Source organism: Lampris incognitus, chromosome 8, assembly GCF_029633865.1.
Source record: "Lampris incognitus isolate fLamInc1 chromosome 8, fLamInc1.hap2, whole genome shotgun sequence".
NCBI classification, from domain to species: domain Eukaryota; kingdom Metazoa; phylum Chordata; class Actinopteri; order Lampriformes; family Lampridae; genus Lampris; species Lampris incognitus.
In genome coordinates this window covers 60715330-60740643 of record NC_079218.1, presented here as the reverse complement: position 1 = coordinate 60740643, position 25314 = coordinate 60715330, and the positions used below count along the sequence as shown (strand labels likewise).

General features: G+C 45.2%; 1 protein-coding gene across 1 annotated transcript in view; it reads left to right on the top strand.

The window, feature by feature from the left end:
- Positions 1 to 24465, top strand: part of csf1rb (colony stimulating factor 1 receptor, b) — a 91623-nt gene extending 67158 nt beyond the window's left edge. Inside the window, exons 12-22 of the mRNA XM_056284428.1 lie at positions 4915 to 5019; positions 8278 to 8388; positions 8967 to 9129; positions 11600 to 11679; positions 11826 to 11929; positions 19363 to 19485; positions 19744 to 19855; positions 20257 to 20356; positions 21430 to 21556; positions 21774 to 21876; positions 23966 to 24465. Of these exons, the coding sequence (XP_056140403.1) occupies positions 4915 to 5019; positions 8278 to 8388; positions 8967 to 9129; positions 11600 to 11679; positions 11826 to 11929; positions 19363 to 19485; positions 19744 to 19855; positions 20257 to 20356; positions 21430 to 21556; positions 21774 to 21876; positions 23966 to 24030 (1193 nt within the window). The 3' untranslated portion in view covers positions 24031 to 24465. The remainder of the gene's footprint in view (positions 1 to 4914; positions 5020 to 8277; positions 8389 to 8966; positions 9130 to 11599; positions 11680 to 11825; positions 11930 to 19362; positions 19486 to 19743; positions 19856 to 20256; positions 20357 to 21429; positions 21557 to 21773; positions 21877 to 23965) is intronic.
- Positions 24466 to 25314: the final 849 nt, after the last annotated feature.

Here is a 25314-nt window from a genome sequence, read left to right as displayed (position 1 = left end):
AACGTTTTTTATTGAATATCCCAGAACTCCCCACATATCGGACATATATATATATATACACTCACCGGCCACTTTATTAGGCACACCTGTCCAACTGCTCGTTAACGCAAATTTCTAATCAGCCAATCACATGGCAGCAACTCAATGCATTTAGGCATGTAGACATGGTCAAGACGATCTGCTGCAGTTCAAACCGAGCATCAGAATGGGGAAGAAAGGTGATTTAAGTGACTTTGAACGTGGCATGGTTGTTGGTGCCAGACGGGCTGGTCTGAGTATTTCAGAAACTGCTGATCTACTGGGATTTTCACGCACAACCATCTCTAGGGTTTACAGAGAATGGTCCGAAAAAGAGAAAATATCCAGTGAGCGGCAGTTCTGTGGGCGAAAATGCCTTGTTGATGCCAGAGGTCAGAGGAGAATGGCCAGACTGGTTCGAGCTGATAGAAAGGCAACAGTAACTCAAATAACCACTCATTACAACCGAGGTATGCAGAAGAGCATCTCTGAACGCACAACACGTCGAACCTTGAGGCAGATGGGCTACAGCAGCAGAAGTCCACACCAGGTGCCACTCCTGTCAGCTAAGAACAGGAAACTGAGGCTACAATTCACACAGGCTCACCAAAATTGGACAATAGAAGATTGGAAAAACGTTGCCTGGTCTGATGAGTCTCGATTTCTGCTGCGACATTCGGATGGTAGGGTCAGAATTTGGCGTCAACAACATGAAAGCATGGATCCATCCTGCCTTGTATCAACGGTTCAGGCTGCTGGTGGTGGTGTAATGGTGTGGGGGATATTTTCTTGGCACACTTTGGGCCCCTTAGTACCAATTGACCATCGTGTCAACGCCACAGCCTACCTGAGTATTGTTACTGACCATGTCCATCCCTTTATGACCACAGTGTTCCCATCTTCTGATGGCTACTTCCAGCAGGATAACGCGCCATGTCATAAAGCTCGAATCATCTCAGACTGGTTTCTTGAACATGACAATGAGTTCACTGTACTCAAATGGCCTCCACAGTCACCAGATCTCAATCCAATAGAGCACCTTTGGGATGTGGTGGACCGGGAGATTCGCATCATGGATGTGCAGCCGACAAATCTGCAGCAACTGCGTGATGCTATCATGTCAATATGGACCAAACTCTCTGAGGAATGTTTCCAGTACCTTGTTTAATCTATGCCACGAAGGATTAAGGCAGTTCTGAAGGCAAAAGGGGGTCCAACCCGGTACTAGCAAGGTGTACCTAATAAAGTGGCCAGTGAGTGTATGTCTGTGAATGTTCTCATTCATCCAGGTCATGGTTATCCAAAGGAGTTGAATCAAGTGCAACTGGACTTGGTATATATCCGTGATATACACTACCGTTCAAAAGTTTGGGATCACCCAAACAATTTCGTGTTTTCCATGAAAAGTCACACTTATTCACCACCATATGTTGTGAAATGAATAGAAAATAGAGTCAAGACATTGACAAGGTTAGAAATAATGATTTGTATTTGAAATAAGATTTTTTTTACATCAAACTTTGCTTTCGTCAAAGAATCCTCCATTTGCAGCAATTACAGCATTGCAGACCTTTGGCATTCTAGCTGTTAATTTGTTGAGGTAATCTGGAGAAATTGCACCCCACGCTTCCAGAAGCAGCTCCCACAAGTTGGATTGGTTGGATGGGCACTTCTTTGAGCAGATTGAGTTTCTGGAGCATCACATTTGTGGGGTCAATTAAACGCTCAAAATGGCCAGAAAAAGAGAACTTTCATCTGAAACTCGACAGTCTATTCTTGTTCTTAGAAATGAAGGCTATTCCATGCGAGAAATTGCTAAGAAATTGAAGATTTCCTACACCGGTGTGTACTACTCCCTTCAGAGGACAGCACAAACAGGCTCTAACAGGTACTATTTAATGAAGATGCCAGTTGGGGACCTGTGAGGCGTCTGTTTCTCAAACTAGAGACTCTAATGTACTTATCTTCTTGCTCAGTTGTGCAACGCGGCCTCCCACTTCTTTTTCTACTCTGGTTAGAGCCTGTTTGTGCTGTCCTCTGAAGGGAGTAGTACACACCGGTGTAGGAAATCTTCAATTTCTTAGCAATTTCTCGCATGGAATAGCCTTCATTTCTAAGAAGCCCCGCCCTTTGCTCCCTGATAACATCAGTGAGCCATGGACTGGGGGGGGGGCATTACGAGCAGGTTTGGATGCTAGAGGGTAGAGACTGTTAAGCGAGGAGGCTAGTGAGGAACAGCGTGTCTGTAGCCTCGTTGACAGGGAGTGAAGAGAATTCATTATGAGGAGGCATGGAAGCCAAGTCCTCATTGGAGAGCTGGGTAAGGGACTGGACGTTTCGGCGGAAGGAGACCCTTTGTGGAGGAGCGTGAGGATGTTCCAGTAGGAGTGTAAATTGAATAAAGAAGTGGTCTGACAGATGTAGGAGGGGGGGGGACAGTCAGATTTACTGTGGAGCAGTTCCGAGTCAAAATCAGATCAAGAGTATTGCCCGCTTTGTGTGTGGGAGGGTTGGGGACCTGTCTGAGGTCAAAGGAGGACAGAAGAGACAGGAAGTCAGTCGTTTGGGTTTTTGTCAGTAAGGACGCTCATGTCTCCCATGACAATCAGTGGCGTGTCATCATCAGGAATGGCTGAGAGTAACATGTCTGGTTTGACTACAATGTTCCCTAGTTGACACCCTGGTGGGCGGTATAACAACCACAAACAGCTTAAGAGGAGCAGTAACCATGGTTGCATGGTGTTCAAAGGAGGAGTTGTTGCTTAGCGGAGAAAGCTTAGTGGATTTCCAGTCTTTGGAAATGAGGACACCCGTACCACCTCCATGCCCAACAGAACGGGCTGTGTGGGAGAAAGCAAAGTGTTTTCTGGACGTATCCAGGTTTCGGTCAGGGCCAGTACCTGAATGTCTGACAGATTAGCAAGTGCTTGGATGAATTCTGTTTTATTTACACTCGATTGGCAATTCCATAAGCCAAAAGTGAAGGAGGAGTGAGTAGAGGAGGCTTCCTGAGTGAACAGAGCTTCTCAGATTGTGTTGCCTGCAACAGATGCGATTGTTTCGATAACGGGGAATGACAGGGATGTCCTTGTAGCACATGGTGGGTGAGGCAGGCAACGGGGGGAAATAGTAGAAAAGGCAATTACCAGTCAGTGTCCTTGCTCAGTGGACTTGCACAGGTAGACTTGCAGATCTTTACCTAATTCGGTCTTAAAACAATGAGGGCTGACACACAAGGGTGGATGTTATAGCATAGCTCTGTGTTTAAATACCAGGAAGTACCACAGCTGACCCCGCCCCCGTCTGAGTTTCACAACAAAGGAAGCAATAGAGGGCCTGACCCGCGTCTGCTGACCCAGCTATTGGAGCTCAGAGAGTGAAACTAGCGAGTACTCCACCCAACAAAGGCTGGTAACGGCCTAAATCCGAATCAAAACAAGTTTTAAATGACTTACCAACCGACTGCAATGTCCTATGTTCAAGATCAGAGCTTGTCATTTAACATCAGAGAATTTCAATGTCATATGATTGTAGCATTACATATGCATGGATGAGAGGCAGCACAGTGGAATGGTGAGGATGCAAGGAGTAGAGGTGATGAAGGTGGATGAGTTTAAATACTTGGGGTCAACTGTCCAAAGTAACGGGGAGTGCAGAAGAGAGGTGAAGAAGAGAGTGCAGGCAGGGTGGAGTGGGTGGAGAAGAGTGTCAGGAGTTATTTGTGACAGAAGGGTACCAGCAAGAGTTAAAGGGAAGGTTTACAAGATGGTAGTGAGACCAGCTATGTTGTATGGTTTGGAGACAGTGGCACTGATGAAAAGACAGGAGGAGGAGCTGGAGGTGGCAGAGATGAAGATGATAAGATTTTCACTGGGAGTGATGAAGAAGGACAGGATTAGGAACGAGTATATTATAGAGGGACAGCTCAGGTTGGACGGTTTGGAGACAAAGCAAGAGAGACAAGATTGAGATGGTTTGGACATGTGTGGAGGAGAGATGCTGGTTATACTGGGAGAAGGATGCTGAATATGGAGCTGCCAGGGAAGAGGAGAAGAGGAAGGTCAAAGAGGAGGTTTATGGATGTGGTGAGGGGGGACATGCAGGTGGGTGGTGTGACAGAGGAAGATGCAGAGGACAGGAAGAGATGGAAACGGATGCTCTGCTGTGGCGCCCCCTAACGTGAGCAGCCGAAAGTAGTAGTAGTAGTAGTAGTAGTAATAGTAGTAGTAGTAGTAGTAGATTGAAGGTTATTCTGATGTTGCTTTCAGTGTAAGCGAGTCCAGAGAGGAGTGATGAATAATGGATAGACAGACTAGATCAATAGATAGACTAAAAGTAAGCTAAAATTCATGATAAACATCAAACATTGGTTCTGGTGATGTGTGCTGTGTAGCAGTCAAGTACTGTGGAACTGACAGCACAAAGTGAAGTCTCTTTTTTGTTTTACTCCGATGACTGATTTTCCAGTTATTTTAGGCTTCTTACCATTTCATCGCAGTCTGTACATCAACAGACACCACAGCAGCTGAACACTTTGTTTTTCAATGCTCTTTTTGCTTTTCCTTTCTGTTACTGCCTGTTTCTGTTACTGACTGTTTCTATTATTGCTTGTTTCTATTGCTGTCTGTTTCTATTACTTCCTGTTTCTGTTACTGCCTGTTTCTATTACTGCCTGTTTCTATTACTGCCTGTTTCTATTGCTGTCTGTTTCTATTACTTCCTGTTTCTGTTACTGCCAGTTTCTGTTATTTCCTGTTTCTATTACTGCCTGTTTCTTTTACTGCCTGTTTCTGTTACTGCCTTTTTCTTCATAACTCACCACTTAGCCATTGCAACACTTGCTTGTTGTTGTCGACTGCAGATGTGACCTATGACTCCCCCCCTCTCTCTCTGCAGGGGCAGTGCTGGGTGCAGGAGCCTTTGGGAAAGTGGTGGAGGCTACAGCTTATGGGTTGGGAACAGAAGACAACGTGACCCGTGTGGCCGTCAAGATGCTCAAACGTCAGTCAACTTCAGTAAAACTTTGAATTAGAGATCACGTTAAATGATGTCAACCTCTGAACTTCTGATGAAAACAGCTGCAGGTGTCAGTCTATAAGAAGGTGCAAGGAAGCTTACACATGTAGGACCATACTGATCAATGAAGCCCAGTGTGAGTGTACTTCCCTTTGCATCCACCCAAACTAAACCTGCACGTTGGATTTACAAAAAGGTTCATTAATATTCATTGTGTCATGCTAACAAATGGCTCCCCTAACTGACAAGAGCCTTCATATGATTAGCATTAAGTCATGTGATTACCATAATGTCATCCAAAGGAGTTGAATCAAGTGCAACTGGACTTGGTATATATCCGTGAAGACGTTTTGCCTCTCATCCAAGAGGCTTCCTCAGTTCGTGCCTTTCTGACTAGACCAAGCTAGTCTGACTGGCTGCTGATGAGACTCAGAATTTATCCTCTCATGGTCATAAAAGAGCCACTCATATCTATGGCTCTGTTAGCGACGGGCGTTGGTAAACATCGGATCACAAAGAGCCACGCATATCTATACCTCTGACAATGACTCCTAGAGGATAAATTCTGAGTCTCATCAGCAGCCAGTCAGACTAGCTTGATCTAGTCAGAAAGGCAGGAACTGAGGAAGCCTCTTGGATGAGAGGCGAAACGTCTTCACCGATATGTACCAAGTCCAGTTGCACTTGATTCAACTCCTTTGGATAACCATGACCTGGATGAATGAGAACATTCACAGACATGCTACCATAAAGTCTCGTGATTAGCAAAAAGGCACGCCCATAAATGTCCATATGAAGGAAAAAACTGTTCAGCAGAGGTGATTGTTGTATTGATCCGATACTGAACTATGGAACTAACCCTAACCCTAACCCTAACCCTAACCCTAGGGTTAGTCTCATGCCATAAGCATGAAACAGGCTTGTACTGTCTCATAAAGAATTTACTTGACTCACTGGATTATTTTGCTCCTTATTTGTTGAGCACTTTCTCTACCGTTGAATATGTCTTTTAACAAAGTTATATATATATATATATATATATATATATATATATATATATATATACACAGTGCATCCGGAAAGTATTCACTTTCCTCACATTTTGTTATGTTACAGCCTTATTCCAAAATGGATTAAATTCCTTTTTTCTCATCAATCTACATTCAATACCCCATAATGACAAAGTGAAAAAGGTTTTGTAGAAATTTTTGCAAATTTATTAAAAATAAAAACGGAAATATTGCATGTACATAAGTATTCATACCCTTTGCTATGACACTCAGAATTGAGCTCAAGTTCATCCTGTTTCCACTGACCATCCTTGAGATGTTTCTACATCTTCATTGGAGTCCACCTGTAGTAAATTCAATGGATCGGACATGATTTGGAAAGGCACACACCTGTCTATATAAGGTCCCACTGTTGACAGTGCATGTCAGAGCAGAAACCAAGCCAGGAAGTCAAAGGAATTGTCTGTGGACCTCCGAGACAGGATTGTATCGAGGCACAGATCTGGGGAAGGGTACAAAAAATGTCTACAGCTTTGAAGGTCCCGAAGAGCACAGTGGTCTCCATCATTCGTAAATGGAAGAAGTTTGGATCCACCAGGACTCTTCCTAGAGCTGGCCGCCCAGCCAAACTGAGCAATCGGGGGAGAAGGGCCTTGGTCAGGGAGGTGACCAAGAACCCGATGGTCACTCTGCCAGAGCTCCAGCGTTCCTCTGTGGAGATGGGAGAACCTTCCAGAAGGACAACCATCTCTGCAGCACTCCACCAATCAGGCCTTTATGGTAGAGTGGCCAGACGGAAGCCTCTGCTCAGTAAAAGGCACACGACAGCCCGCTTGGAGTTTGCCAGAAAGCACCGAAAGGACTCTCAGACCATGAGAAACAAGATTCTCTGGTCTGATGAAACCAAGATTGAACTCTTTGGCCTGAATGCCAAACGTCACGTCTGGAGGAAACCAGGCACCTCTCATCACCTTGCTAATACCATCCCTACAGTGAAGCATGGTGGTGGCAGCATCATGCTGTGGGGATGTTCTTCAGCGGCAGGAACTGGGAGACTAGTCAGGATCGAGGGAAAGATGAATGGAGCAAAGTACAGAGAGATCCTTGATGAAAACCTGCTCCAGAGCGCTCAGGACCTCAGACTGGGGCGAAGGTTTACCTTTCAACACGACAACGACCCTAAGCACACAGCCAAGACAATGAAGGAGTGGCTTCGGGACAAGTCTGTGAATGTCCTTGAGTGGCCCAGCCAGAGCCCAGACTTGAACCCCATTGAACATCTCTGGAAAGACCTGAAAATAGCTGTGCAGCCACGCTCCCCATCTAACCTTACAGAGCTCGAGAGGATATGCAGAGAAGGATGGGAGAAATACCCCAAATATAGGTGTGCCAAGCTTGTAGCTTCATACCCAAGAAGACTTGAGGCTGTAATCGCTGCCAAGGGTGCCTCAACCAAGTACTGAGTAAAGGGTGTGAATACTTATGTACATGCAATATTTCAGTTTTTTATTTTTAATGAATTTGCAAAGATTTCTACAAAACCTTTTTCACTTTGTCATTATGGGGTATTGTGTGTAGATTGATGAGAAAAAAAAGGAATTTAATCCATTTTGGAATAAGGCTGTAACATAACAAAATGTGGGGAAAGTGAAGGGGTGTGAATACTTTCCACATACACTGTATATATATAGATAGATAGATAGATATATATAGATAGATATATATAGATATATATATAGATAGATATATAGATATATATAGCTATAGATATATAGATATATGTATAGATGTGTGTGTGTGTATCTCTCTCTCTCTCTCTCTCTCTCTCTCTATATATATATATATATATATAGAGAGAGAGAGAGAGAGAGAGAGAGAGAGATATGTATAGCAGGGTGTTTGTAGATTTCTACTAGATTAATTCATGTTGTTCGTTAACAGTAAGTAGCCTAAACTTTGCATGTAAATTAGTGTCACTTATGAACAGTCCTTAATCAATAGCTTCAAATGTCATCCCTAAATACCACTAATGACACAGTATTAGCCAATGTAAAAGAATATTAACAGATGTAGAGATTTCCACATGGGTTTATGTTAAGAAGCTGTCGTTTAATAAGAACATTTCCCCTGAAAGTCTCCTGGAAAACCTTCTGAACTGCTGCTTCTTTGACAAGAAAAGGAAATGTACCGTGCTTGATAAAGACATACGTGTGTGTGTGTGTTTTCTATACAGCAAGTGCTCACTCAGAGGAGAGAGAGGCTCTGATGTCAGAACTGAAGATTCTTAGCCATCTTGGTTTCCATGACAATATTGTCAACCTGTTGGGCGCCTGCACCCGAGGAGGTACAGCCACCACACACACCTTCTCCTGGACTACACTGTTTATATCCTGGTCACGAACCAATGAGTTAAAGTGAAGGCCTTCACTCATTTTTGTTGAACTTTTTGGACTCAGAAGCAAAAGCTTGTGAAACAAAAGTCAGCTGCTAAGCTAACTAGCTACTGCACTGCTGCTGATGCAGAGTGTTGCTGTGGTGACATAGCAGCTCTGCATCCAGCGCAGGAAGTTTGAACCATGATAAACTTGGACCGAACCGCATGTGCATTCTAACACACACACTCCAGACGATCAAACATTAATATTCTCTGTGAACATGCTATAAATGTGTATACATACATACGTACATACATACATACATACATACATATACATACACACACACACTCACACACACACACATATATATACACACATACATACGTACATACACATACGTATAGTGTATGCTGTACTATTGTGTTGCAACTTGGTCAGTTTTTGTTGTACTGTGTTTGAAGGGTTCACGGTAAGGTAGGTGGGGTTAACGGTTTGTTAATGGTTTTGGTTAACATTTAGAATAAAAGGCTGAATTTCCCCTCAGGACCTACGCTGATGATTACAGAGTACTGTAGCTATGGTGACCTGCTCAACTTCCTGCGGGATCATGCCCAGGACTTCGTGGCGGCCATTTTGAGTGTGAGGGAGGTGGATGAGGAATGGGAGCTTTATAAGAACATGGCTGCCCTGCAGGCTCGAGTCAGGAGGTACCTTCACTTCAAAATTAAAAACTCATTCAGGAACATTCAAAAACAAAAAGCTCTGCTTTTTGTTTGTGGTCTGAAGGAATATAAAAGTGCCTGAACAAAGGAAAATGGAAATCCTGGTTTTGGGGAAAGTTGGGAGTGCTCGTCCTATAAGAGAAGCACAGTTTGTTTCATTTGTCCCAGTGAACACCACAATGTGTGAGACATGTGATAGTGATAAACAATAAACATGTCTTGATGCATGCTCAATAATCCAGGTAGGGAAATCACAGAAGGGTGAATCAGGTCATCTGGGCACAACGTTTATTGAGAGAAACGTTTCATCATCATCTAAGTGACCTCTTCAGTCTCAACTGACAGCAGGAATCGCCACCCCTTGTAAACAATACAGTGGCATAAAGACCGAAACCAACGACCAGTTTCATATGCAAATATGGGTGTGACCATTAAATGGCCATGGAATTTGACCTCACTGTTGGGCAGAGTGAATCCAGCTGCTGATGACTTTTCCAGTATGGTCACCAACTCATTACTGTATATGTTAAATAGAGTTGGGCTTAAAGAGCAACCCTATCTCACTCCGCACTCCTGAGGGATATATTGGGTTCTTTTGGATTTAATTTTAACGCCACACTTAGCTCCTGAGTACATTGATTTTATTATATCATATGTTTTACCCCCTACACCACTTTCAATTAATTTGTAGAACAATCCATAATGCCAAATGGAGTCAAATGCTTTTCTGAAGTCAACAAAACAAGTGAATAATTTATTTTGATTCTGAGTATGTTTTACAATTAGGGTGTGTAGGGTGTAAATATGATCAGTAGTGCGGTAATTTGGTTAGAATCCAATCTGGCTTTTACTCAAGACATTGTGTTTCATAGGGAAGTTTATCAACCGGGAGTTAACAATACTGCAGAATACCTTCCCTGGGTGACTGTTCACACAGATGTCTCAGTAGTTGTTGGGGTCAAATTTATCTCCACTTTTGTAAATTGGTTTACCTAATCCATGATTCCAGATATCAGGGAAATATCCCACACTCAGAACTAGATTGAAAAATTCAAGTGTAATAGTGTAACAGTGTCTCTCTCTCCATCGGTCTGTCTGTCTGTCTGTCTCTCTCTCTGCAGTGTGTGATAGTGTGTGTCTCTCAGCATGCGGGGAGAGAGAGAGAGAGAGAGATCAGGCAGGTCAGGGGTCGATTGAGGGGCAATCACAGTCTGGTTAAAGAAACAGAAAACTGTTGAAACTTCTTTCATCAGGACCCAAAATGATGGAATGAATTCCAGTCCTACATCAGAGATACAGACTCACTTCCTTCATTCAGAAAAGACCTAAATAGTTTTCTCCTCCAGCTCTAGTGTAGTCCGTACTGTACAGGACTTACTGGTCAGTAAGACTGGCTGATGTTGTCCAGATGAGACTCCTCTGTCAGTCCACCAGCACTGAGCTGTCACATGAACACTGTTCAGCTCTCCATGTGTTTGGTTAACACACGAATCCATCTGCTCAGCGTCGACTGTCTTGTAAATCACTTTAGGTAAAACCAACAATCAAATCAAGAAATTTGAATGGAGTGTCAGAGAAAAGCCAACCTCCTGCTGTTGCTGCCGCTACTACTACTCCTACTACTACTCCTACTACTCCTACTACTTTCTGCTGCTCACGTTAGGGGGCGCCACAGCAGATCATCCGTCTCCATCTCTTCCTGTCTTCTGCATCTTCCTCTGTCACACCAGCCACCTGCATGTCCTCCCTCACCACATCCATAAACCTCCTCTTTGGCCTTCCTCTTCTCCTCTTCCCTGGCAGCTCCATATTCAGCATCCTTCTCCCAGTATACCCAGCATCTCTCCTCCACACATGTCCAAACCATCTCCATCTTGTCTCTCTTGCTTTGTCTCCAAACCGTCCAACCTGAGCTGTCCCTCTAATATACTCCTTCCTAATCCTGTCCTTCTTCATCACTCCCAATGAAAATCTTATCATCTTCATCTCTGCCACCTCCACCTCCTCCTCCTGTCTTTTCATCAGTGCCACTGTCTCCACACCATATAACATAGCTGGTCTCACAACCATCTTGTAAACCTTCCCTTTAACTCTTGCTGGTACCCTTCTGTCACACATCACTCCTGACACTCTTCTCCACCCACTCCACCCTGGCCTGCACCTCTCTTCTCCACCTCTCTCCTGCACTCCCCGTTACGTTGGACAGTTGACCCCAAGTATTTAAACTGCTGTTTCTGCCGCAGTGTGATGAAATCTGTTTCACTTCCCACTCAATGTGGCTGACACAGTGAAATGCATGTGTGTGTGTGCGTGTGTGTGTGTGTGTGTGTGTGTGTGTGTGTGTGTGTGTGTGTGTCTGTGTGTGTGTGTGTGTGTGTGTGTGTGTGTGTGTGTGTGTGTGTGTGTGTGTGTGTGTGTGTGTGTGTGTGTGTGTGTTTGTGTGTTTGTGTTGCAGTGACAGTGGCATCTCGGGCGTTTCAGAATACCAGGAGATGCAGCCAATCCTCTTCTCAGACCACACAAACGCTGCCCAGGGTAACACACACACACACACACACACACACACAGACGATAACACTCTTCTCAACTAAATAACTTATAATTCTAAATAATACCAAGTAGTCTCACTCTCTGTCTGACCAAACTGATAAACGCCTGTCTCTCTCTGTCGCCCTCTGCAGGAGGTGTGTATACAGACAGACACACACACAGCTGTGAACTTGGTAACCTCATCCACTTTTCTTATCAGGTGGCTCAAGGCATGGACTTCCTGTCCTCTCAAAATGTAAGTTACACACACACACACACACACTAGGGTTGTTTATTTATGTATTTAAAAAGTGTGTTTACCCTGTGCGGTGGGCAGGCTTGGCAGACAACACAGGGAACGAGCATGCCGACGTGTCCTAGACAGTTGATCTGTAGATGGAGTTCAGGTTCTCCACCTGCAGAGGCAATCTTTCAAAACCGCTTACTGTAGCGAATTCAGGGGGCAGCCGGGAACCGCCACAGCCGGGACATGAACGCACCACGCACCGCGGTCTCCCGCACCACGGGTGACTACGTTAACCAGTCAACTAACGGGCCCAATCCCTTAGTCAAGGGCTAGTGAGTCTGGTCATCCGTGGTCGTGGCATTATAATATCTCCGTCCTGTGGGATGACAGAGCACAGCGTTATGGTTCTACATGTACAGCCCTCACCGGTCCTCCTCTTCTGCATGTTTGATCAGCTAAACAACCACCAGCATCGCTTCTCAGAGAGGGGGACAATCACCACAAGCGAAACAAGGAAACTCAGACATGAAAAGTGACGGGACTTCCAGTGGCATGATGAGTGCGTAGGCAGAGGATTTTTAGAGCTCCCTGCCAATTGTTCGGTAATTTGATAAAAGAACGGTGCTTATGTATCTACATGACCCATTTTGTTCAGTTGGGAACAAATAATGGGTCTGCCTGTATATATTTTTACTACTACATCTTTTTGAGTACTACATTATAACTATGCACTATGCCCACTACACATGTTAAGGGTGCTAACACGATGGCCAACACTGACCAAGCTAACTCCACTGCTGCTCTCAGTGCTCTGGATCACTTGGAGCTGATATACCATCTGAGTTAACATCACTGGAAGAGCTGATATGCCATTTGAGTTAGCATCACTGGAAGAGCTAATATACCATCTGGGTTAACATCACTGGAAGAGCTAATATACCATCTGAGTTAACATCACTGGAAGAGCTGATATACCATTTGAGTTAGCATCACTGGAAGAGCTGATATACCATTGGAGTTAGCATCACTGGAAGAGCTAATATACCATCTGAGTTAACATCACTGGAAGAGCTGATATGCCATTTGAGTTAGCATCACTGGAAGAGCTAATATACCATCTGAGTTAACATCACTGGAAGAGCTGATATACCATCTGGGTTAACATCACTGGAAGAGCTGATATGCCATTTGAGTTAGCATCACTGGAAGAGCTAATATACCATCTGGGTTAACATCACTGGAAGAGCTAATATACCATCTGAGTTAACATCACTGGAAGAGCTGATATACCATTTGAGTTAGCATCACTGGAAGAGCTGATATACCATTGGAGTTAGCATCACTGGAAGAGCTAATATACCATCTGAGTTAACATCACTGGAAGAGCTGATATGCCATTTGAGTTAGCATCACTGGAAGAGCTAATATACCATCTGAGTTAACATCACTGGAAGAGCTGATATACCATCTGAGTTAACATCACTGGAAGAGCTAATATACCATCTGAGTTAACATCACTGGAAGAGCTGATATACCATCTGAGTTAACATCACTGGAAGAGCTGATATACCATCTGGGTTAACATCACTGGAAGAGCTAATATACCATCTGAATTAACATCACTGGAAGAGCTGATATACCATCTGAGTTAACATCACTGGAAGAGCTGATATACCATTTGAGTTAGCATCACTGGAAGAGCTAATATACCATCTGGGTTAGCATCACTGGAAGAGCTAATATACCATCTGGGTTAACATCACTGGAAGAGCTGATATACCATCTGAGTTAACATCACTGGAAGAGCTGATATACCATCCAATCCAATCTTAAGACACCTTTTCTCCATCACCTTCTCGTGCCCCCCCGTCCGCTCATCCACCCCTGGTCTGGGGCATGCTGAGGACTGAGCACTCGACCTGACGCTCCCTCAACTCCCTCCCCAACTCCCTCCCCAAGTGCATCGGACACTGCTGCGGGCTGCCCACATTCAGGTCAATGGTCAGGACTCACCTCTTCAGGTTTCATCTGTGATTTATGATGTTTGTTTTTCTTTCCCTTTTGTATATGTCCAAGTGGGAGAGTACTGCTGGTGCCATGTGTGGCTTCCACTTCTCCCTCTCATAGCCCCCCTTCCCATCCACCCCTGTATGTCTGTGTTATGTTTATCTGTCGTCTTGTTTCACCCCGTTTATTGTAAAACGACTTTTGAGTTTTAGAAAAGGGCTATATACGATTTATTATTATTATTATTATTATTATTATTATTATTATTATTATCTGAGTTAACATCACTGGAAGAGCTGATATGAGTTAGCATCACTGGAAGAGCTAATATACCATCTGGGTTAACATCACTGGAAGAGCTGATATACCATTTGAGTTAGCATCACTGGAAGAGCTAATATACCATCTGGGTTAACATCACTGGAAGAGCTAATATACCATCTGGGTTAACATCACTGGAAGAGCTGATATACCATCTGGGTTAACATCACTGGAAGAGCTGATATACCATTTGAGTTAGCATCACTGGAAGAGCTGATATACCATCTGGGTTAACATCACTGGAAGAGCTAATATACCATCTGGGTTAACATCACTGGAAGAGCTAATATACCATCTGGGTTAACATCACTGGACCTACATGTCTTTGATTCACCTGACCTACATGTCTTTGAGTCACCTGACCTACATGTCTTTGATTCACCTGAACTACGCCTTTGAGTCACCTGACCTACATGTCTTTGAGTCAACTGACCTACATGTCTTTGAGTCACCTGACCTGCATGTCTTTGATTCACCTGAACTACGTCTTTGAGTCACCTGACCTACGTGTCTTTGAGTCACCTGACCTGCATGTCTTTGATTCACCTGAACTACGTCTTTGAGTCACCTGACCTACATGTCTTTGAGTCACCTGACCTCCATGTCTTTGGACTGTGGGAGGAAACCGGAGCCCCCCAGAGGAAACCCACGCAACACGGGGAGAACATGCAAACTCCACACAGAGGACGACCCGGGACGATCCCCAAGTTTGGACTACCCTGGGGCTTGAAGTGTGATGTACGTAGACTGTATGATGACAATACTACTGAATCGCAGGCTGACACAAGTCCATAAAAACGTCATCAGCGTGCGTGCCGCATCCGCGTGTGTCATCAACTTACGCCACTGGTAGAGCAACATGATGCCAAGCAGGAATCGGGTCCTTTCAATAGTCACCACAGCTCGTTTTGCTCGTTTTGTTGAATCCATGGCATTTGGGTCACTGATGCTAACAGTCTGTTTGTGTTTAGCACCAGTAAAGATTGTGCGTGGCGTTGATCAGTGCGTCACTTCCTGCTGCATTTCTATTGGTTAGTTAGTAGACATAGGCCGTAGCAGCAGTCAGGCGACTGAAGAAGTTCAGCATGGGGTCCAGGATTCTACGGGCCTTCTACAGAGACACAACCGAGAGCATCCTGACTGGATGCATCACCGCCTGGCATGGGAACTGTACTGCCCCCAACCGCAAAACACTGCAGAGGGTTGTGGGGACGGCCCAGGACATCAGTGGATGTGGGCTTCCCTCCATCCAGGACATACACAATAGACGTTGTGTCCGTAGGATTACCAAAGACCCCAGCCAGCCCAACTATGAACTGTTCCAGCTGCTACCGTCAGGCAAGCGGTACCGCAGCCTCAAAGCCCGGACCAGTAGGCTCCAGAACAGCTTCTTCCACCAAGCAACCAGGCTTCTGAACAAAGAACATTAAAGACACTAGGCCTGGTGCCGGACTGATGGTACTGACCTGTGGTCTTTAGCGGATCATCAGTTTACACACACACACACACACACACACACACACACACACACACACACACACACACACACTTGCTTGCTTGCTTGCTGGTTGTCCATGGTGCCCGATGATGACCATCTTCTTCTATTTGTGGGTCCTTTGAGGACTCAGATAGCAGAAGATACCTGCGCAGCAGAGATGGTTTTTAAAGTGGCATGGGGGTGTGCTTCTCCCAACGCCACATGACTTGATTGTAGAGGAGATGGTTCCGATGGCAAGGGGGATCCCTAGACGACCGGCACCTCCACACAACTGCAGGGGGCTGCCGGAAATCCAGTTTTTCAGAAACCGCCTCGAAGCATACCGCCACAGCTTGCTTTTCTGTTGGGGTGAGCTCCCTTAGCCTTATGTCTTCCCAGACTCACCCACAAGGCAATGGGGCAGTGGTTGATAGGTGCCAGGGCGTGTCCACCAGGGTGGGCCTGCACACCATATCTCTGGGGCCCACTGCTGCTCCGAGATCCCCTGCCAAGTTAGCCTGGGGCCGCAAGACCCCAGTTACCATGTGTGGCCACGGGGAGGCCCGGCAGGAGTCTTGGTGAAGGAGAGGCTATGTACTGGCAAGGGAAGGCTTACACGCTAGCATGCTGCCCTATTCGCCACAGAGGCTAGCCAGCGGCAGCAAGCTAAAGGCAGGAGGGACACAAGCGGGTTGGAAGAACACATGCACCTTCCCTCCAACTACACACTGCTGGACTAGACGCATCACAACACCCTGTGTGTATGTACACACACACACACACACACACACACACACACACACACACACACACACACACACACACACACACACACACACACACATTCATACCTAGGGATAATGTAGTACAGCTGATTCACCTGACCTACATGTCTTTGAGTCACCTGACCTACATGTCTTTGAGTCACCTGACCTACATGTCTTTGGACTGTGGGAGGAAACCAGAGCCCCCAGAGGAAACCCACGCAGACACAGGGAGAACATGCGAACTCCACACAGAGGACGACCTGGGACAACCCACCAAGGACTACCCGGGGGCTACCCTGGGATGCATCAGTAAGGGCGAGGGGGCTGAGTACAGGGCTGTGGTGGGAAACTTTGTCACGTGGTGTGAGTGCAACGATCTGCAGCTCAACGTGACTAAGACAAAGGAGCTGGTTGTTGATGTGAAGAGGGACATGACACCAGTGACCCCTGTCTCCATCCAGGGTGTCAGTGTGGACACTGTGGAATACTACAAGTAGCTGGGGGTGTATATAGACAGTAAACTGGACTAGGCCAAGAACACCGATGCCCTTTACAAGAAGGGACAGAGCGGTCTGTACTGTTTGAGGAGGCTGAGGTCCTTCAACATCTGCCAGACAATGCTCAGGATGTGGTGTGGGTCTGTGGTGGCAGTGCTCTGCTGTTTACTGTTGTGTGTTGGGGCAGCAGTTGAGGGTAGCGGATGCAAACAGGCTCAATAAACTGATCCGCAAGGCCGGTGACCTTGTGGGGCTGGAGCTGGACACTCTGGTGGCGGTTTCTGAGAGGAGGACACTGTTGACGTTATGTGCCATTATGGACAATGTCTCCCACCCACTCCATGATGTGCTGGTTGGGCACAGGAGGACTTTTAGTGATAGCGTCATTCTGCTGAAAAGCACCACATAGTGCCACAGGAGGTCATTCCTGCCTGTGGCCATCCAACTTTACACCTCCTCCCTCAGAGGGTCAGACATGTGGAGTCAGTAGTCATCAGACCAGCCCTTCCACTTGTTCTACCCTGTTGGTGTTTTGTTTGTGCTGTTGTTGTGTGCTGCGGCAGTGCAGGATAGATAGGGTGTTATGTGCACCATATGTTTATATATTTTGTCCTTATTTCTGTTTCTTATTTTAGCTTTTATTTCTATTTGTTTCTATTGTCTTATCTTGTATCTTGTTAGTTTTTAGTTATGAGAGCATGAGTGTCTGGAGTAGAACCCAGCTTCCCCTCGGGGATGAATGAAGTATTCTGATTCTGACTCTGATTCAACTGTGGGATGGTGAGTGTCCACTTCAGTTATTCCACACTCATACCAGGTTAAATTCCTGATGAGGACTCGTCTTCTGAAGATGTTGATGCAGGTTAGGGTTCGGGTTAGGCTCGCTTCAGTGCTTCAGGAAGACACCAAGGAAGCCAGACAGCCGTCACACTTCTGCTTTGGTTTTGCTGTCAGAATAGTTCTGGTTCTCAGTGATGTGGATGGAGCTTGGACTGGAATACATGTATCTTTTTAACTGTTTTATTAAGGATTAATGGCTAACTGTTTATATACATTGGTGACTATCCATCACGTTCCTTGAATTCATTAAAAAATTGCTTCAAATGGGAGGAAACCTTGACTCAGTCCAGCTGTCCTCCGTCATGTTTCCTGAGGTGCTTCACAAGGTCACTTCAGAAACTGCAAGCATCCTAAACAACAAAATAATGGACTTTAACAAACAAAGAGTTTCGCTGGGGTTCCCAGTCCTGCTGTCCACTGAAGGTTTTGTCTTACTCCTGACCGGGAGGAGGAGCTCCAAGCTCTTCCTCTGATGTCCAACCACCTTTTATGAAGGAACTCAACCCAGTTAAGCTGTGACATAACTTCCTGTTTACTAGCTAATACCTATCACTTGATAGTGATAAAACTGAGGTCCTCCTAGTTGGCACTAAATCTACTTTGGCCAAACCTGATAGTTTTTCTTTGACTATTGACAATTCTATAGTTCCTCCATCGCCTCAGGTTAAGAGTCTGGGTGTCATCCTGGACAGCACATTATCTTTTGAATGTTACTCGGTCTGCATACTTCCATCTACGCAATATTAATCGTCTTCGCCCGTTACTTAACCTAACAGCACTGCCATACTCACTCACACTCTGGTTACATCCCGTATTGACTACTGTAATTCTGTCCTCTTTGGTCTTCCCCTCAAGTGTCTTCATAAGCTTCAACTGGTCCAGAATTCAGCTGCCCGTATCATCACCAGAACTCCTTCCATAGATCACATCACTCCTGTTCTTCAGCAGCTCCACTGGCTCCCTGTTAAATACCGTATTGACTTCAAGATCCTGCTCCTCACCTTTAAGGCCCTTAATAACCTAGCTCCTTCATATCTTTCTGGACTCCTTCATATCCACACGCCCTCCTGCACTCTCAGATCTTCTTCTGCTCTCTAACTCACTACACCATCAGCCCGCTTGACTACCTTGGGGACTAGAGCCTTCAGTTGTTCTGCCCCCCCCCCCCCCCCACAACCCGCCTATGGAACTCTCTCCCATGAGACCTTCACAACACTGACTCTCTTTCAACCTTCAAATCCATCTCAAAACCCACCTTTTCAAACTGGCATATTCAGTCTGATCCACACTTCACTGAGTTTTGTGCACATGGTGATTTGTACTTATCTGTTGTGTTCACTTTGTGTTGTCTACCTGCTTTGTTTTGATGTTATGCTGTCTGATACAGCGCTGCTGGTTTTGTACTGTGTTCTGCAAGGTGTCCTTGAGGGCTCTGAAAGGTGCCCACAAATGAAATACAATATTATTATTACCACTACTAAACACCAGTGTGTGTGTGTGTGTGTGTGTGTGTGTGTGTGTGTGTGTGTCCAGTGTATCCACAGGGACGTAGCAGCCAGGAACATCCTGCTGACAGAGCATCGTGTTGCTAAGATCTGTGACTTCGGCCTTGCTCGTGACATCAGGAATGATGACAACTATGTCGTCCAAGGCAACGTCAGTCTGCTTTATCACCATGGTTACGGTCTGCTTTATCACCGTGGTTACAGTCTTATTTATCACTATGGTTACAGTCTACTTTATCACCGTGGTTACACTCTGTTTGTATTGTGTTGACTACTGAGGTTTGTTTAATACCAGGAGACATTCTCTTAATCTTATTGTTTGAGAAAATAGAAATGATAATAATAATGGTGATGAAGATGATGATGATAATGATTCTGATACTGATGATGATGATGATGATGTGGTCAGGCTCGTCTGCCAGTCAAGTGGATGGCTCCAGAGAGTATCTTTGAGTGTATTTACACCACACAAAGTGACGTCTGGTCTTATGGAGTTCTTCTCTGGGAGATCTTCTCACTGGGTACCTCCTCCTCCTCCAGCTCATATTCCTCCTTCTCTATTTCCTCCTCTTTTCATCTCCCCTCCTCATCTCTCTATGATATTTTTCATATCTTGAAAATGAATTTCTGTTTTAAAACCAATGTAGCAGAACCTAAACTATTTTCCCTGTCTGTCCACCTCTCTCTCTCTCTGTCTGTCTCTCGCTGTCTCTGTCTGTGTCTGTCTGTCTCTGTCTGTCTGTCTGTCTCTCTCTCTCTGTCTCTCTGTCTTTCTGTCTGTCTCTCTCTCTGTCTCTCGCTGTCTCTGTCTGTGTCTGTCTGTCTCTGTCTGTCTGTCTGTCTGTCTGTCTGTCTGTCTGTCTGTCTGTCTGTCTCTGTCTGTCTCTCTCTCTCTGTCTGTTTCTCTCTCTCTCTCTCTCAGGTCAGAGTCCATATCCCAATATGGCCGTGGATTCTAACTTCTACAAGATGATCAAAGATGGCCGTCACATGTCTCAGCCAGACTTCGCTCCCTCCAAGATGTGAGAGGCACACACATGAATGCTGCATGACACCACCAGCGGACATCTTCATTTCTGTAGCACATCATTCAGGTCACGTTGGTGTCTAGAGGAGGACATCGTCTCCACTCAGACCAGTTCTGTCAACATCTGGTTTCCATTGTGTTTTGTCACCAAACCTCCCAGGAAGTGAAGAGAGGACTTTATGACACATCTGAGTACACACATTCTGCTGTACATCATCTGTGAACACAACTGCTCTTCTTCTTCTGGGCTACAGCTTATCAGTAAATGGACACATGCTGTTTCCACCCTAAAGAAGAAAGAGAGAAGCCCCTCGCTGGTCTGTCTAGCAGCTGACGTGAATGACGTTGAAATGCAGGAAGTGAGCTGGCGGTGGTTTAGCAGTAGAATTCTAGTCGACTGGCCTCATGGCTGGTGAACGTATTTTAGCAGTCATGCATCAAGACAGAGGCTTCATCTCAACATAATATAGGGCGGCACGGTGGCCCCGTGGTTAGCGCTGTCACCTCACAGCAAGAAGGTCCTGGGTTCAAACCCCGGGGTAGTCCAGCCGTGGGGTCGTCCCAGGTCGTCCTCTGTGTGGAGGTTGCATGTTCTCCCCGTGTCTGTGGGCTACCTCCCACCATCATAAAGACATGCATGTTAGGGTTAATACTCCTGTCTGTGCCCCTGAGCAAGGCAGTGGGAAGAAGAACTGGAGTTGGTCCCCGGGCTCTGCAGCTGCCCACTGCTCCTATACAATAGGATGGTTACATGCAGAGACACATTCATTGTCTGTATGTACAAATGACAAAGTGTATTCTATTCTATTCTATTCTATTCTATTCTATTCTATTGTAATATTGTTCAGTTTCGATCACCACTGAAAACTGGGAAAAGTTTGTACATAAACAGTTTTTGTCCCGAGTTGCTGGTACATGATCCAGAGAGACCTGGAGATACCAGACAGGAGTCTCTCTCTCCCTCAGAAATCACAGCTATCCTGCCATCACATCTCATCTGCAGCCATGTCTTCATCAACTTCCTGTGACTTCTGTACTAACGGATGACTGTCCACTCTTCCTCCTCAGGTATCAGCTGATGGTTCGCTGCTGGAGTCTAGAGCCTACAGAGAGACCGACCTTCAACACCATCACTCAACTCATGAAGAGACTCTTCACCTCCTACAATGACACGCTGCCACATCACACAGGACAGGTGGACACACATAGATACGTAGATAATAATAATAATAATAATAATGATACATCAGAGTTATATAGTGCTTTACTAAATAGTCACTTTACATCAGAGACAAAAATAGACAAAACAAAACTGTTAAAATAGTAATGGTAATAAAATAGTGATAAAACAGGGAGGGGAGGAGATGAAGGTTAGATAGACAGATAAATGGATGACTTTCTCTTTCTCTTAGCCAAACTACAGTAACCTATCAGGTTCTTGTGGGGAAAAGGAGAGGAGAGAGGGAGAAGAGAAGGAGCTTAAGGGAGGACAGGAGGTGGCGAGTCTTCATGGAGGTAATTTCAAAGCTGGAAAAATGTGTCATAAATCTTGTTTCTCAAGGTGATGCTGGTTGACTCACTTCCATTCCCTTTCAAAGAGAGCAGGCCAGACGTTATAGTCACCAGACCACACCATGAAGAAGACCAGACGAGAAGAACTCAAACCCTTTCAGCTTGTCAGGCTCACTCTTGCTTCCTCTGCGACCAATCCCATTAGTGCAACAGCTGACATCACTACATGCAAAACACGTAACAGCTGACATCACTGCATGCAAAACATGCAACAGCTGACATCACTACGTGCAAAACATGCAACAGCTGAAGTCACTACATGCAAAACATGCAACAGCTGAAGTCACTACATGCAAATCATGCAACAGCTGATGTCACTACATGCAAAATATGCAACAGCTGAAGTCACTACATGCAAATCATGCAACAGCTGAAGGCACTACATGCAAAATATGCAACAGCTGAAGTCACTACATGCAAATCATGCAACAGCTGAAGTCACTACATGCAAAATATGCAACAGCTGAAGTCACTACATGCAAATCATGCAACAACTGAAGTCACCACATGCAACAGCTGACATCGCTACATGCAAAACATGCAACAGCTGACATCACTACATGCAAATCATGCAACAGCTGAAGTCACTACATGCAAATCATGCAACAGCTGAAGTCACTACATGCAAATCATGCATCAACTGAAGTCACTACATGCAAATCATGCAACAACTGAAGTCACTACATGGAAAACATGCAACAGCTGACATCATTACATACAAAACATGCAACAGCTGACATCAGTACATGCAAACCACACAACAGCTGAAGTCACTACATGCAAATCATGCAACAACTGAAGTCACTACATGCAAATCATGCAACAACTGACATCGCTACATGCAAAACATGCAACAGCTGACATCACTACATGCAAAACATGCAACAGCTGACATCACTACATGCAAATCATGCAACAGCTGAAGTCACTACATGCACATCATGCAACAGCTGACATCACTACATGCAAATCATGCAACAGCTGAAGTCACTACATGTAAAACATGCAACAGCTGACATCGCTACATGCAAAACATGCAACAGCTGACGTCACTAATGCAAAACATGCAACAGCTGACATCACTACATGCAAACCCTGCAACAGCTGACGTCACTACATGCAACAGCTGACATCGCTACATGCAAAACATGCAACAGCTGACATCACTACTTGCAAACCATGGAGATGGAGAGGTCCAGGGCTGCATGGGGGACAGAGCGATAGGCATCCTTTAATATTGTGTAGCAATGATCCAGAGTGTTTTTGTCTCTGGTGGGACCGTTAACATGCTGTCAGTATTTTGGCAGCTCGTGGCTGACGTTTGCTCTTTACAATCCCCAAGGATAATGAGTAGGGAATCTGGATATTTGCGCTACATGTTTGTAATGTGTTCAGCCAGGTGTTTTAACACCTCTTTACCACAGGCCGGGGGTGGATATAGATACCGACCAGAATAAATGGTGAAGATTCCCGTGGTGAATAGAATGGTTTACAGTCAGTGAAAAAGGTCTCTACGTGAAGGCTGCATGATTTCTTCAACACTGTGACACCCGTACGCCAACCTTCGTTTATGTGGAAGCATATGCCGCCACCACGTTTGTCCCAGTAGCTCCGTATCGCGGCCCGCCTGGAGGAGTTGGAACTGCAGCAGATGAAGTGTACTGTCCAGTGTGTGCTCACTAAGCCAGGTTTCAGTGAGGCACAGGACGGCAGCCTTGGGAAAAGCCTGAGTTTTTTCCGTTCCGGAGCAGCAGTTTGTCCATCTTGTTGGCCAGAGAGCGGACATTCAGCAGGTGGACTGATGGGAGCGCGGTTCTAAATCCCCACTGTTGGGGATTGTTTAACAATAACATCCCCCTGGCCCACCCCAGATTTTACAAAGTCAGTCCCACCCTCGATGATTCTGATGGATTTATTTTTCCTATGCCATAATGATGACGTGTTCTCTCAGACACTCGGCCTACAGCATCGTGTGGCGTTAGGTCTGGACAGGAGAGCGTTCTGCTGACTTCTCATTTTTCTCTGCCCTCAGACCTGCAGGAGGAAGACGAGGGGCCGCTGATGAGCATGAAGAAGAACATCTACCATGTCTGCTGAGTGACATGCAGAGAAAGTGTGATTTCATCTGTGTCAGTTTCCCTTTTTGTTGTTGTTGTTGAATGTTTGGTGAATCTGAGAAGCAATTTAAGCCGTCTGTTGACTCAATGAGCTGCGTCAGTAAAGAACAACAGACGAGTGAAAGAAAGACACGGACTAATCTAAAGCCAAATGGTAGTTCATGTTTGTTAAAACAAAAAGAGAGCAAACATGGACGGACAGAGACAAACAGACAGACAGACAGACAGACAGACATGGTGTAGTTACATTTGAAAGCTCACTGAGAATAAAAAAAAACCTTTTTTAGCACCTGTGATGATGAGATGGATCCACTTTCTTCCTACTCTCTGGGTTCATGTGATTTGATAACTTTATGATGTGTTGTGTTTTTCAATCAAAATCTTTTCAGATCATGTGTTTTTAATAAAACTGAAATCATGGTAAAATTTGGATTATTTTTCATCATTTATTTCTCCAGTGAAATTCACCAAGTGCAACTTCTTTCTATTTGTTCACTTGCACAAATAGCTGGATTGCTCATACATGCCCGCGTACGACTGGCTGTACTGGTTAGTGTGGTTATGAGCTGGATAGCTCATCCAGTGTAAGAGTGGCTGTACTGGTTAGTGTGGTTATGAGCTGGATAGCTCATCCGGTGTAAGACTGGCTGTACTGGTTAGTGTGGTTATGAGCTGGATAGCTCATCCGGTGTAAGACTGGCTGTACTGGTTAGTGTGGTTATGAGCTGGATAGCTCAGTGTGTAAGAGTGGCTGTACTGGTTAGTGTGGTTATGAGCTGGATAGCTCATCCAGTGTAAGACTGGCTGTACTGGTAAGTGTGGTTATGAGCTGGATAGCTCAGTGTGTAAGACTGGCTGTACTGGTTAGTGTGGTCATGAGCTGGATAGCTCAGTGTGTAAGAGTGGCTGTACTGGTTAGTGTGGTTATGAGCTGGATAGCTCATCCAGTGTAAGACTGGCTGTACTGGTTAGTGTGGTTATGAGCTGGATAGCTCAGTGTGTAAGAGTGGCTGTACTGGTTAGTGTGGTTATGGGCTTGATAGCTCGTCCAGTGTAAGAGTGGCTGTACTGGTTAGAGTGGTTATGAGCTGGATAGCTCAGTGTGTAAGAACGCCGTTAGCGTCACTACTGAAGGGAAATGAGAGCATTAGCGGTAGAGAGTTACAAGGAGGGCAGGTGAGTTTAGTTTATCAGTATGCAGATGACACAACACTTACAGTAAATGACAGGGCAAGTGTAGTTGAGGTAATAGATAGAGTAGGGT